We start from the raw sequence: 15,246 nt of genomic DNA on the forward strand, positions 1-15,246 counted from the left end.
CATGCAATTATTTTTATCCTGTGTATATAATGTGTATTTTTGCTTGTTTTAATATGTGCAATAAATGAAAAATGTTCAAAATCATGCATTTGTCTTGAAGACTCCTGGAGTCCATGCTTTTTTAAGTTTCACTGCACATCTGTGCTTTGATCAGGTTTATTGTAAAAATAATTAAGCAATCTGCTTTGAGGGAAAATTTTACTGAGAAGCAAGCATCAACTGGAGGAGACTATGATCAAGAATGAAAATTATGCTTAATTTTAATAGCAAAAATCTGAAAAGACATGGAGTTCCACCTTAGATCACAGTTATGTACTTGGTTGTGGTGGTCTGTCACATAGAATCTGAAATAAACACATTGAGGTTTGTGGTTGGGTTGTGACAAAAAAATGTGGGAAAAAATGTATAGATTTGAAAACTTTGCCACTACACGAATGAATTAATCTACACTATATCTGAATCTCCTGAGTTTTGCATCAAAACAGTCTGTGGCAGATAAAATCATGTCCTTCTGAAACAACAATGATAAAAATAACTTCCGTCTTTATTTGTGCATTCCATTCCTACAGGGAGGTTGGAATTCAACTCAGTAAAATCAACTAAAAGGTTTCCTGAAAAAGTAATATTTAGAAATTGTGCGATTAGTTTAAAAGTCGCAGCTCACAGCCTTAAAATCAAATATGGCTGCCATGCATAGTTAGTGAAAGTTCAGGTGAAAATACTGGGTGATTTGTATCCCATTAAATCAGAGGCACATCTAACACTGTGCCACATGGAGTTGTGTTTCAGTGATTCTTGAGAACAGGGACAAAATGGGTTTTAATTTTCCCTTTTTTTATTATTATTATTTCTCAACCTTATGTATGCAAATATGACAACTAATGTTTAGGAAATGTAAAGATGCTAAGGTGCAGGCTCCCAGTTGCAACATTTTTTTTAAATTACATTTTTAATCGACCTGACCCAGAACTTTGTCATCACCATCTGACAAAAATAAATATAAAATGATTTTTAAAATATCCTATTAGTGATATTTGTACTCATTTTACAGACAAATGCTTCTCAAGAAACAAAAGAATTATTATTTAAAACAAAATCAACAAAAAGTCCATCTGACGGAGTTGACAGTGCATGACGGAGTTGACACAGAACTGAAGGTGGTGACAAACTAGTGAGTAAAATGAAAAACCTGATACATATGAAGTAATGCAATTTATGTAAAATATATTAAAATGAATTAATCGCACAATTAAGTGAGATTTGACAACAATTTCACTGAAAGAGTCACAAAAACTCTGACGGAGTTGACAAAAAGCCAAACTGCCTCAATTTATATGATGTTATTCTGAAGGAGGCCATATTGTAGCTCATCAGGTCCATGAAATATTTACACTAAACAAAAATGAAGCTTTTATTTCACAAAATTTCCGCAAAGTTTTGAAAATTGTCAGTTATGGAGTTGACACATCATGGTTGTGACAAGCAATTTAGGAATAAAACAGAAGAAAAAACTAAAGAATAACATATACTAACCAGAGCTAACTAGCCCTCTTAACAAAAGAAGAGAAAAGACGACGTCATGGGGCCCTCAGAAGTTCTGGTGCCCCCCAATAATGCCTGATTTTTTTTTTACATTCTTTTCATGTCTGACGGTGTTGACAAAAACTAGGGACAAATTTCAACGGAGTAGGAAAATATATAAAAAATATTTTTAATTCAATTTATCGATACTTTTATAATTATTTATATGACAACTTATACTTAATTGTCATAACATATAATTTTAGTATTTCTTTAATTGTTTTAAACTATTATAATGTGTTGAGTTCTGCTCCTGGACAAGGGATTTTACAGGCATCATCCACCGACTACAATGTTTAAAATAAAAAAATATTCAGCAAACACAACAAAAATATTGTTGTGCTCACATGACCCAGGTTAATTTAGTCAAATATTTGAAAAAAAATATATTTTGTGTATATTTTATTCAAATTTGGTGCTTTATCCATAGGACCTGTTTTGATTCTCAAAAATCACTTGTTTACATGCAGAGGAATACACTGTCATTAGCTTGTGTTGTGTAACAATAATAAGCCAGGTCTCATTACTTTAAATGGGATACCAGGGAGATTTCCTATGCCGATAGCCAGAGTGAAAAGGAGACTTGTTTGCAGTTTTAACATTTCCCAAAAGAGATTTACCAGCAGGGAGGAGAGACTGGCGAGGACGTCAAGTAAATACATTCTCTTCTTGAAAGGGCAAGTTTTAATTAGTGTAATAATCGTTTTGGACAGCTTAATTAGATATCCTGCGTCCTCACCGCAGGTCACTCACTCAGGCGCTATTAGCTTAGAAAACTTTGCTAATAAAAGCACGAGCTTATTGTGCGGAACTTTTGCGGTAAAATGGTTTCCGCGGACCGTTATTGCTGTAACACAACATGCTGCCCCAGAAACAAACTGTATTCACAATTTGCTTTAAAGTTTAAAAGTGTGAAGAAAATAAGAGCGAATGTGAAGCTGAGCACAAAGTCGGGCTAGCTGTCAGCTTTAGCTAAAACATCGAAGGACAGGCAGCCTGTCACGGTGAAGATAGACGGTCTCCACCTTGGCTTTTGATCCCCTGTCCCGCTGTCCAAAGCTCAGGAAGAGCAGCCAGAGGCAGCTATGAGGGGCTGGTGAACAGAAACCGCACAACACTCAGGATATAACCCGCTTTCAGATTGATGTTAGGAAGCTGGTCCGCACAGAGGAGGTAAACATGAGGAGCTGCAGGCGACTGCTGTCTGAGCTAAAGCTGTGGACTTCAGGAAGAAGTAAATGGACAAGGGGACTTAATGAAGGTGAGTCACTGGTACCACTGTCTGCACACCGTCCAGTCTTGCTCAAATTGACAGCCTAAGTTGTCTGTTACATTTTTTTTGTGAAACTCATTTCACTCCAGTTCAAGTTATGACTCATGAAAACCGCATTAAGAGTCATAAAACAGCTTGCGGTGCAATGAGACTGAATTATGGCTTCATTATTGAGATCCAAATATGCTAGAATAAGACAAAAAACCCTACCTAATTAATTTTCACATATATAACTAATTTAGTAAATATGAAAGGAATAAATACATATCTGTTAGCTAGCTATTTATTAAGTGTACAATTACATAATTAAATGTTTAAATAATTAAATTTAAATTCCATTATGTTAAAAACATACTTTTTATGTAGTTATCTAATATTTCATGTGCTACAGTCCATGTGAACTTATTTAAACTGTAGTCAAAGTTTATGAGATAGACACTAACATTTGATTGGTTGACCTGCACGGCAACTCGGCTACAGACCAATCACATTCAGTATTGCAGTGTTAGTCCCACCCACTGACTTTGATGGATAAAGTTAAAAAAAAAAGCACTGAGTGCCATGTGTTAAAAAATACTAAAGAACTTTAAAAATGCATTTAGCGTGTAATGAACCAATTTAATTTATAATTATGTAGTTAAATATAATATTTAATATTCGCGCAAAAAATATTTAAAGAAATATTGATAGAGTTCTTCTCATTTTAATTGTATTTCTGAAAGCTATTAATAATAAAATTGAAATTTGGAAACACATCATTAATCCCAAAGGCAAATTTATTTATTTTTTTTAACTTAATTTAATTGTGTAATTTATTTAATGAGTTTATCATGTATTGAATTGTGACACATTTGACCTTCAACTCGTCCTCCATTGATCCAGTCTGTTGATTTTTGCAGGCCTTGGTGGGAGTGGAAAGGCATTTTTGTCTACTTCTAGCTGTCCAAAGGTGTGTATCGTTGGGAGCGGTCCGGCAGGTTTCTACACGGCGCAGCATCTTATTAAGGTGTGTACTTCCTGTTCCGACAGCACACGGATAAACTTCTCTGATGCTTTTTCAAAGCGAGCAGAACATGCCTGGCTTTTAGACTTCTGTCATGTCAAGTCATGGACACACTTGACTATTTGCACTACATTTTGCAAACATGTTCCTTTTGGGTTTGAGTGGATAAAAATGGAGAGAAATACACTGTTATCGGCTTGGACTGATGGACTGAACAGGAGACTTAAATCGGGGGGAAAAGTTACAAGTATTCACATTTTGACGATCAGAAAAAAAAAAGCAAATAGTGTTGGCAAATTATTGCAAACAGGCTGTTGATTAACTATTTGAGGCTCTAGAAATGTCAAATAGCAAGTGACCTTTTTTTACCTCAGTCTTTTAACTGGAGGTGGAGTCATGCCATTAATAGTATGATGAAAAAAAAGGGTTCTACATTCGAACTAGGTCGCCAAGTTGACAAAAACCGAGTGTAGCGAAGCTAGGTGATTGCACCATTTCTCTTCTGTCAGAAGACGCACAGAAAGCACTCTGGTTTTAACACTTGACTATGCATTAACACGACTCCATAGAACTGCAGTAATCCAAATGAGATGTGACTAAGAGATGGATTAGTGTCTCAGACTGATGTAATTGAATGAAGACTTTTGATTTACTAAGTGCCACCAGGCTGGAAAATAGCTCAACTTTACAACTTGAGCTGATAACATCAAATTTAAAAACAAGAGTTTTTCCCAAACAAGTGGCGACAGGAATGTGAAGGGCCAATAGAAATGCTGTGTCAGTTAAGAAGATTAACTTATTTCTTTTTTTTTTTCTTTTTTTTTTTCTTTTTGCTTAGTCCCTTTTATGTTTTAGATGTTGTATAAAATGCAGCAATGCCTAAAAAACAGCACAGCATCGTTGTGGACCGGAACATGCAGGCAAATCTGGATGTCATCAGCAAATGGTGTGATCCAGCAGTACGCTTCTTGAAACCGAACACAAAAGGAGGCATATATGTTACTGGAAATACTGCATGATCTGGTTGATCATAGAAGATTTGTGGCTGTCTAAACAATAGTTTATCCTCCAACTGCCTACGAAGCTTCCTCATGAACGTACATCATAGATAAGCGACTCATGACAGGAAGTCGTGACTAAAGTAAGCCGTTTCAAACCAATCAGAGATGACAGTAAGACCAGACTTGTAGTTTAGAAAAAAATATAATGAAATCACTTTGAATCTGTGTTATGTTAGCAAAACAGTAAACACAGTAGATATGTCACGCCGGAAACAACTCAATTTCTCTGTTACCTTTTGAATAGATTCCTGGACTAGATAATAATCTGTCAAACTAGAACAGGAAAGAGCACTTCTGTTTTGTGATGTTGTGTTTTTAGTCACCGATGCATGCTAAAATTTCTAGAAGCCATTATATACATGCTTGGTTGCTTTCGAAGTATTTTTTTAATGTCTACTCTTGCTTTTTCTGTGCCTCAGGGAAACATAACCTAGCATCTAATTTTTAATAGAAATCATCTAAGACAAGAAAATAGCATCCAAACTGACAAAGAATGACCCTTTTCACTGTAGTTAGCTTTTTTGATTGTATTTTTATAGCTCTGACTTTTCTTACGGACGTGTTTTCCTACCGTTTTCTCTGAATTGAGGCCTCAGTGAGTCAGAGAACGATGGACTGACAGATTGTAAGAAATACAAACACAGAACCATCAAAGCAGGAGCCTAATGGCCCGGATGCACTTTGTTCAAGTTCAGTTGCGATGTTTTTATCTGTCATAACTTTTTTGTCTTCTTTATCGTCTCATCTTTCAAAGTTTCAAAAGCTTCATAACCCAGCAAGTTTACTATTTGTTATTTCTCACAGTTCTGTTCCGGACTATTAAGACAGGAAAATAATCCCCCAACTGTACCACTGAAAAAAACAGTGAAATATTGTAAAAATACCAAACTCTTGTCGGATATTTAAAGTTAACAGAAAATACAAACTTGGAGATGACTGCTATAAGAATCATTTTAAAAAGCAATTGTATTTTCTTTAAGGTAATTTTCCTCCATTTTGACTTGTAACACAGATCACACCAGTAGAAATCCACCCCAGGGAACAGGACTGGCTGTCATCTGAGCTTCATCTGTGCTTACTGTTCATGTTTGCTGTTAATTTTACACTGAACATTAGAAACATTCAAACATTCTTTCTGTTCTAACGCATTAGAGAAAAAAACTCTCAAAGTCACTTTTCAAAGATTCACGAGACGCTTTTAATGAAAGCTGTATTTTGAAAGTTGTGTTTGGCCGGGACATAAAAAAACCTTTGAGCTTCTCATTTATGAAGAGACGATATCTGCAGCGAGCGATTTCTCCTGTTTGCCGTTTTTTACCGTCCGTTTCTTCCTCTCAGGCCCGTCAGGATGTGGAGGTGGACATTTACGAGCGACTGCCCGTCCCCTTTGGCCTGGTCAGGTTTGGAGTGGCCCCTGACCACCCTGAAGTCAAGGTGTCTGCTTCTTCCACTGACATTTTTATCACACAGCAAAGTTTTTCTCTTCAAGTGTTTTTAAAGTGTCTTAATCAAAGAAGCAGCCCAGGGGATCGTAGTAGCTCTGGAGGAGTTGCAGGAATCCACCGCTCAGGTGGGCGAATTTCTGGAGTGGCAAAAGCGCACTCGCTTTTTTTTTTTTATTGGAAATGAATTTTGTTTATGGATTAAGAGTAAATGTAATTGTCCAAAATTTCTGAGCTAGAAAACATGCAGGATGATGGTCCATCCTGCACGAGATTCACCTCAAAGCCCTTCCAATTACTTTGTCTAAAAATGTCAAAGAAAGATTCCTGTACAATATTTAACTTAAAAACCTTTTACATTTAATAAGTTGCATCATTTTCAGGTCTAGGATTATCTCATTGTTGGTTATGATGAGTGTTGAGTCGGTCAGAAACATCAGAGATGCGTAGATCTGAGGTGGAAGAACGTTTTGATGGTCAGTCCATGAGAATCGCCACCTGACAAGACAAGTGAGCAAGTTAAACATATATAGAGAGAGAAAAGAAATGGTTTTACTCGCTTCTGCTTGGCTGGAACACAACAGTTTAACAAAAACTACAACAAAGAAGGAGTTCAATACAATAACAAATAATAAATGCAAAGAATGCATGAGGAATTAATATCCAGAGTCAACTTAAGTCTTTGGCACAGTCTAGCTCCTGGAATTTTAACCTGATTGTTTTCTGCAACCTTCAAAGCTGATTTCAGTTGTGTGTTTTTTTTTTTTATCAGATCTTCAGTAACAACGTGCCAAACAGGAACTGCAGATGGTTGTTTTACTGGAATTTTGAGAGCATGTAGTTCCGGACAAAAGTTTTGCCTGTGGCTCTAATGTTGAGTTTTTACAGACACTGTGGTTTGTAGAGTGATGTCTTGATTGCAAAGAGCTTTATTATCTTGTAAAAAACTTCCTTTATCACAAGGATATATTACAACTGTGCTTTATTACAGCATTGTGTGGTGTATTTTTTCTCTGACACAGCATAAGGTCATTTAAAATCACTCAATAACTCATAAAACCAACTGGTTCCAAATTTGCACTTTTTAAAATTATTGTTCCTGTACTTTAGAAAGTATCAAATGTTATTCTGTGTAATATATGTATGTTTTTTTTCTTCTTTTTTGTCCTCCAGAATGTCATCAATACTTTTACTCAAACAGCCAAACATTCCCGCTGTAGTTTCTACGGCAACGTCAATGTCGGGAAGGATGTGACTGTCGACGAACTGCAGGGGGCGTACCACGCGGTCGTACTGGTGAGAACACGACGGCTGCGACCCAATCCTAAAACGAGAATTCACGCTTTGACTGTTTTTTTAATATATATTTTCTGTCAGAGTTACGGGGCGGAGGGCAACAGGAGGATGGGGGTGCCGGGCGAAGACCTGCCCGGCGTCTACTCAGCCAAAGACTTTGTGGGCTGGTACAACGGCCTGCCCAGCTGCCGAGAGGTCCGTAGAGGGGGATAAAAAAAGAAGCTCATGTGTTCTTGTGTAAATCAAAGCAAAATGGGCTGGTTTCATGTTTTTTATTAATTGCTCCTCCAGCTCAAACCGGACCTGAGTTGCGAAACAGCCGTCATTCTGGGACAAGGCAACGTGGCCTTGGATGTTGCTAGGATACTGCTGTCTCCCTTAGACATTTTAAAGGTGAGAAGGATTTTTCCATCAATGAGAAAAGTTTTACCTTTGGAGATAAAATATCTACAGCACTTTGCAAAATCTTTGCAAACAAAAAGTCGATGGGTATTGTGGTGTAGTTTTCTTCTGATGAAAATAATACCTTTGCGATTACCTCAAAGGTAAAGATTACCTTCAAGGAATGCAGTACTATACCGAAGTTTCACCTCATGATTTATTGTCGTCAAGAAAACGGACATAACCCAGCCAGCCCTGGAAGCCCTCGCCGAGAGTCGGGTTCAGAAGGTGCTGATAGTTGGCAGGAGGGGACCCATGCAGGTCGCGTGCACAATCAAGGTTCGTATCACGGAACACAGGAAAACAAGCTGAGCCTTTTATCAACACATCTGTCACATGGGAAAACCACACTAACCCAAGTGTTTGACCCGCTCTGCAGACGCCTGCTTCAGTCTGTTGTTGACTTCCTGCTGTGTGGCATCACCGTCTTGTGGATGAGCCGGTTTCTGGCTGCTTTTAGCTGGCGTGGCTCCAGAGTACCTCGCAACACACAGGGTTCAATGTTTGGCTGATGACACTGCTAGCTGCCCAGGTCCTACTGGAGGATGAGGGGGGATGTTATGTTGACATGTTGGGTTTGGGTTTAACCAAACGCCGCTGTTCATTATAACCAAAACTTCCGTCCTTTGCATAACTCGTCTAAACATTGTCGCCTGGTTTGTCGAGAAATATTCGGGCGGTTTGGACAAAACCCTGCAAATTGACACCGTGCTATCATAATTGTTTTGAAAAAAACAGGTTTTCAACTGCTAATCTTCCTGAAGTCATATTTTTCAAGTCCTTTCTAATTGTACTTGGTGAATTATAACATTTAACTTAAGCCTAGAAGATGTCTAATTGAAATCTTGGCACTTTTTTTTGTATTTTCTTACGGTCTGAGGCAGTCTTTCTCTTAGATCCATGGCAATCTGCTTAGTCATCCACATCTTCAAAGTTTCTGCTTATAAATAAGATTTCTTATTGTAAAATGATGGACTTTCTCAATACTGTGGACTCCTGGTCTTCTCTGGAGTTTATGGACTCGTAACCGTCCATGAATAGTTGAAATCTGGGATTACTCGAGTAGCAAACACACCTATTACACCTTAATATGCATTAATAGACACAGTGGAACCAGTCTTGGCGCTAAGACTTTATTTAAAGATGCTTGCATCATCTGGTTACTCCATTCCCTTTAATGTATGTGGAAGCTCTAAGTTTAAAAGTAGCTTCTATGCATTGTTTTTCCATTTCTGCTCAGTTTATATTGAGTAAATGGCATGGTGTGATTTGTTATGTGGACATGGTGCTAACAAACTATGCTGAAATTTTAGCATTTCAACTTTTCTTTATCTAAGCCAAGGATTCCAAATGTCATCGATTAGGTTTGAGTCACTTTTTTCCAGCAGGTTATGAAAGGAGTTCATTTTTAAAAAAGGAAACCTGAATCAGAAGAACCAGAGAAAACCCAGAAAAAAAGAAAACGCAACTCCAACGTGGGAGACTTTTGGGTTTTGTTTGAAATCGTGTTGTTTTTGTTTCAAGCTGCTGGTGGAGCTTTGAAAACCCGATTGTTGCGGCTATCAGATTTCTTCATCTCGTCTGCAGGAGCTCAGAGAAATGGTGAACCTGCCAGGAACCAGGCCCGAGATGGTGACAGCTGACTTCGAAGGCGTCTCAGAAGCACTCAAAGGTCAGAGGCCAATCAAAGCCTTTCATGACGAGTTTCTTTTTGTGTTTTGTTTTTCTTTTTCACTTTTACAGTAATTTTCCGGGACCGCAACAGGTTTTTTTTTTGCGTGTTTGTTTTTGGGGTTTTTTATGAGTCTGACTCAAGATTTACAGATTTTGCTCTTAGTTCTCATCTCCGACTTGACGGAAAGCATGCGAGTTCACGAGAAAGCGACGTGTGACTAATGCAGAACAACTTGAGCTGTCATATGTCAGGAGGAAATGTATGTTGTGGTTAACAGCTGAGGCAGACCTATGGCTCGTACACTGAGCTGAACGGAAACTGTTCACAGGTTAAAGATCGCTTCTGACGTACGAGAGCTGACAGCGGGCTGCAGACGAGGACAGCCGGTCTGCCGCTCTGCTGCTCGCATCGTTCCGCTGACCTTCCGGCCAGCAGACTCGGCCTCGATGGAGACGTGGCATTAATTTGAAACAAATGCTCTTTTTCACCTTGACCTTGTGAATATTTTAGGTGATGAGCAGTGAGGGACAAATGCAACATTAAAACAGCCTTTCTGTGACAAATGAGAGTATCATCACCTGCATACGCCTTCATGTGTGTTTTTACGCAATCCTTGTTGGGTTTAATAAATCCTGAGTTTTTTGTCTGCAAGCCTTCAAAAACACAGCTGCAACTTGTACCTGAGCGGGCATCTCTACACTGGCTTCCTGTTCATTGCTCTGTGGGAACAATTGTCATCTTGTGATCGGAAGGTTGTTGGTTCGAATCCAGCTTCCTCCTGCCACAAGGCACTTAACCCCTACGTATTGGTGTAAAAATGTTTGTGTGAACAGGTGAATATAACTCTAGCATAAAGTGCTTTGGAAAAATGTACCATTTTACCATTCATTTTAGGACTGATCATTTCAATGTGGAAGAAAAGCCGGCATTTTGAGAAATGCTGCAAACATTTAGCACCAAGGATTTACTTTGCACAACCAGCCACTTTTGCCCGTTTTCACTGTCTAAATTGAACTATTATTATTTGTTTAATTAAATTTTGGTTACAGGGGCTTCATAATTCATTTTAATTATTATTTCAGTTTCAGTTGTTGAGCTTACTTATTTTGGATGCTTAAGACATTTTCCAGTTCCGGTGTGAAAAATATTCTTTCCGTATTAAAGTTATTTCAGAGAGTGTACTTGCATAAAAACACAATTATTATAACTAGATTAGTTGAAAATGGTCTCAAATTGACAATGTTATCATTTAACGCTAAGATTTCTAGGACGATTTATCGTCCAGCAAAATTTGTTGCCATGATCCGACAACAAATTTTACTAACAATTAATTTAGTAATCAATTGTTCAGGCAATTAATCAATTAAATGGGGTTTAAAGAAAATACAATACAACAATCTTTTCTTTCATGGTGAAAATGGACGTGCGAGCTTTGGTTCTTTAATAACTTCGGTTGGTTTTTAGCAGTTGGCTAAAAATAATGGTGTCAAAATCCAACAGATGACATTCAGTCATCTGTTTGTTCACAAAAGTCTATTGTTAGACCTGAGATCTCTGTTTGCTGATGTGAAACTGGTCATGAAGAAAAATAACTGACAACAGCGGTATGTACATCTAAACATGGTAGGCTAACCTTACAAACCCAAACCATGGTGTGAAACCGATTCAGGTGGCATAAAGTATTCAATTATTAACTTGTTCAACACACATTTGTGCCGACTGTTCCTCCATACGTTTGGTGAATAAGTCAAATTTAAAGCGGCGGTGTCTCTGCCATCTCTGCCATCCCAGACGTCCCGCGGCCCAGGAAGCGTCTCACCGAGCTGCTGCTGAAGACGGCCCTGGACGCGCCCGGAGACAAGGAGCTGGAGAGGCGGAGAAACGCCGCCAAGGTCTGGGGGTTCCGATTCTACCGGAGCCCCACGGAGATCTTAGCCGACCCCGGCCGCAGCCGAACGGCCGGCATCCGACTGGCGGTCAACAGGCTGGAGGTTGGAGCACAGCTTTAGATTTCAAAACCCAAAATTCGCCCGCTTCGGATTCTTATAATCTGTGTTTATCGGGGTCAGGGGTCAGGAGACGCAGCTCGGGCCGTTCTGACCGGAGAGGTGGAAGACGTCTCCTGCGGTCTGGTCATCAGCAGCATCGGCTACAAGAGCCTCCCCATCGACCCCGCCGTGCCGTTCGACTCCCACAGAGCCGTCATGCCAAACTCGGTGGGCCGGGTTCACCAAGCCCCAGGTTTCAAAACATTCTCCTACAATAAAAACCCTTTAACTAGACCATTTTCCATAACTCGGCCTTTCTTTTTAGGCTTGTATTGCAGCGGTTGGCTGAAAACCGGCCCCACAGGTGTGATAGCCACCACTATGAACAACAGCTTCGACACAGCCCGGTCCCTGCTGGAGGACATGGACTCTGGAGCGTTGGATGTGTCTCCTGCCAAACCCGGATCGCAAGAGGTCAGCAGTCTGCTGGAGAAGCGAGGTACAGCAACGCCTCAGCGCTTATTGCAACATTTGTTGTTAACTGTCTTCATTTATCTTCACCCAGAAATGAACTACAGCACAGAAACATCACAGCTATCTATGAAAAAAAAAAACTGTATCCAGAGTGGGCTGCACAGTGGCACAGTTGGTAGAGCTGTTGCCTTGCAGCAAGAAGGTTCTGGGTTCAATTCCTGGCCCTGTTCTTTCTGCATGGAGTTTGCATGTTCTCCCTGTGCATGCGTGGGTTTTCTCTGCCCTGCGACAGACTACTGACACACAACTAGACCCTAGTTGGCTAGGGTATATTAGCTTTGCATCTATCATGTGTAAGTGCAAATTTGTGGCCAGTTGGCTGGACCATGTTTGTATATTTCTCTGGAGATTTAGCTCTTAAATTCCATTCACAATGGCCTTAACATGCCTTAAATATATTAATCACAGGCTTAGGTTTTGTTTGGACAGGACTGTTTAATCTTGTATATTATATGTATATTTTTTCCACGGGAATCTAGATAGCTTTTTGTGTTTATCGTGGGTAAGTGAAAATCTGTTGCCACTTGGCTGGAGGACGTTGGTACGTTTCTCTGGAGATACAAGTCTTAAATTTAATTCATAGTGGCCCTGAAAGGTCTTAAATTTGAGTTGGTGAAATCTGCAAAAACCCTGGTTATCTTTATTGGAGTCGAAACTATTAATTGGATTAATCATGATGAATATTAATGAAGTAATTGTCAAATAATTTAATTGGCAAATGTTTGTCAACTGGACTATGCAGACTCCAAAAAAGGTTGTTTTGCTGAATCAGCAGTAATTAAGCCAAAAACTGTGCAAAAAAATAATAATAATAATACATTTTGGATTTATGATTTAAAACAAACAAAAAAAATCCTACTCTCTGTAATATGTTCTACCCAGAACTCAAGTGGCATCGTTTTATCTTCCCCTGATTCAAATTCTGTCAAAGAAAAATCTCCTATTCAGCACCTTTTGCTCTCCAGTTTTGAGTTGACCACAAAGTTTAAGCTCCAGTCACTGAGGGTTTGTTTTGCGCCATTTGTAGGAGTGAGACCAGTCACCTTCTCAGACTGGGAGAAGATCGACAGCTTGGAGACGAGGAGGGGGGACGCTTGCGGCAAACCCAGAGAGAAACTACTGAGCGTGGAAGAAATGCTGAAGGTGGCCCGGGCGTAACGACGGACAAGCAGCAGGCGGAGTCCAGGAGAACAAAGATACAATGACTGGTTACTGTATCCATGGGGACCAGATACATACAGTACAAACGTACTGTATGGCATCAACTTAATACTAAGTTAATGCCATACAGCACAAAGATAAATATTCAAAGTCAATTTCAGCTGAAATATAATATAGAACAGGGGTGTCCAAAGTGTGGCTGGGGACCATTTCTGGCTCTTGAAATGATTTTTGTTTGACCTCTGACCACAAGTCAAAAATTGTATAAAAAAAATATAAGAAATTGGTCAACAAAATAGAAAGCAACAGATTAACCAAACAATTTGGAAATGATCTGTTGATCTGTTTTTCTTTTAATTAAACAGTCCGGAGCCCTTTTTATGTTTTGGATCTTTAATAATATCCAGATTTTTTTACTTAAAAATTGTGCATGTTCACATTTTATCTTTAGTTTTCTACTTGTAGAAATTCCACCTACGGTGTGTTTACTAATTAATTGACTTTTGGTGGCAATTTGATTGCAGGGATTTTATTTGACTGGCTGGGTGGACATTACCAAATAAAAGGATGAATAAAAATGCACACCACACTTATCAGACACATTTAGGACAGTAGTTCATAAAGATAACTGAATAATGCAGGTCAGATTTATCAGGGTTTTTTTTTTTTTCTTTTAAGTTAAAAATAAATATTTCCCACCCCCTTTAATTATTATATAAATTATAATAATTATGTATTACTTTGTGTTTGGTCTGTCACATAAAGTCCCTGCATCTTGTGACTAATGTACAAACAGGTCAAAAGGGCAAGGCACTGTGTGTTATAAAAAGTCAAGCCGTTTACTGGGTGTGTACTCAGACGAGAAGACTATGACATCTGGAAGTAGAGCAACGGAAACCGCAAGTTTTGGTCCCCAGTGAGGCCGTCCTGCTGCACTCTGAGCTCAGCAGTCATTGACACTAATATCAAAAAGACTTTTGTTCAATGCTAGCTAATGTTTTTGCATTTTGTAGTCAAAAATAATGGATTTAAATAAAAATGATAAATCCTCTGGGTGATGCTTTTGTAACTTGGAAAGTGTTTGCACAAAATGAAATGGTTGCGGTAACGTTCACATATTAACCTGTAGTTTCGTTAGCTTGGTCCAGTCAGCCAGTTCATTCTTCCAACGCAGGTGATTAATCACTGGCGTGACACCGCCCCCTGCTGGATGAGTCTAGATTACAGTAAATTCCAGTCAATGGGAGCGATTTAAGCGCTCGGTTTACCATATTGAGGTTAACAGTTTATTAGATACAGAAAAAAATTGTGAAGCTGTTTTGTCTTTGTAACCATATAATTTACTTTACTTGGCGTGGTCAGACTTATTTTTATTGGTCAGCATTTTTAGTTTACCTGATCCGTTTGAATTCATTGTGTCTATCAAGTAACTCATTAAACTGAAAATAAGGCCAAATAGAACAAGTTTGAAAAGGAAACCGGAATAAGATGCATTTTAAACAAATTTAAAGATAAACACCTGAGTTACACTGACCCACCTGCAGAAAATGAGGTAAATACATCAAATTTGTACCACATTTCAATAAAACATTTTTTACAATAGAATTGTTTGGAGTTTTTTTTTAATAACTTATAACTTTTGTGGCCCACGACTACTTTTAACTTTACAACTGTGCTTTACCAGTCATACTGGTGGCACTGATTCTGTTCCTATTCCTCAGTAAGACTTAAGCAAAAATTGACACTTTTAATAAACTTTTTAAAATATGTATCTGACTGAGGACAATGAGC

At 38.7% G+C, this 15,246-nt stretch overlaps 1 protein-coding gene across 1 annotated transcript; it reads left to right on the plus strand.

Annotated features, from left to right (window-relative positions):
- Positions 1 to 2,368: 2,368 nt before the first annotated feature.
- On the plus strand, positions 2,369 to 14,506 carry fdxr (ferredoxin reductase). Its single transcript, XM_007560864.2, has 12 exons — positions 2,369 to 2,842; positions 3,754 to 3,860; positions 6,257 to 6,352; positions 7,534 to 7,656; positions 7,738 to 7,851; positions 7,948 to 8,049; positions 8,269 to 8,376; positions 9,685 to 9,769; positions 11,564 to 11,763; positions 11,842 to 12,013; positions 12,086 to 12,259; positions 13,322 to 14,506. The coding sequence occupies exons 1-12, from the start codon at positions 2,761 to 2,763 to the stop codon at positions 13,450 to 13,452; spliced, it is 1,494 nt and encodes a 497-aa protein (XP_007560926.1). The 5' UTR covers positions 2,369 to 2,760; the 3' UTR covers positions 13,453 to 14,506.
- The last annotated feature ends 740 nt before the right edge of the window (positions 14,507 to 15,246 follow it).

This window comes from Poecilia formosa, unplaced genomic scaffold, assembly GCF_000485575.1.
Source record: "Poecilia formosa unplaced genomic scaffold, Poecilia_formosa-5.1.2 Scaffold4, whole genome shotgun sequence".
Lineage (NCBI taxonomy): Eukaryota > Metazoa > Chordata > Actinopteri > Cyprinodontiformes > Poeciliidae > Poecilia > Poecilia formosa.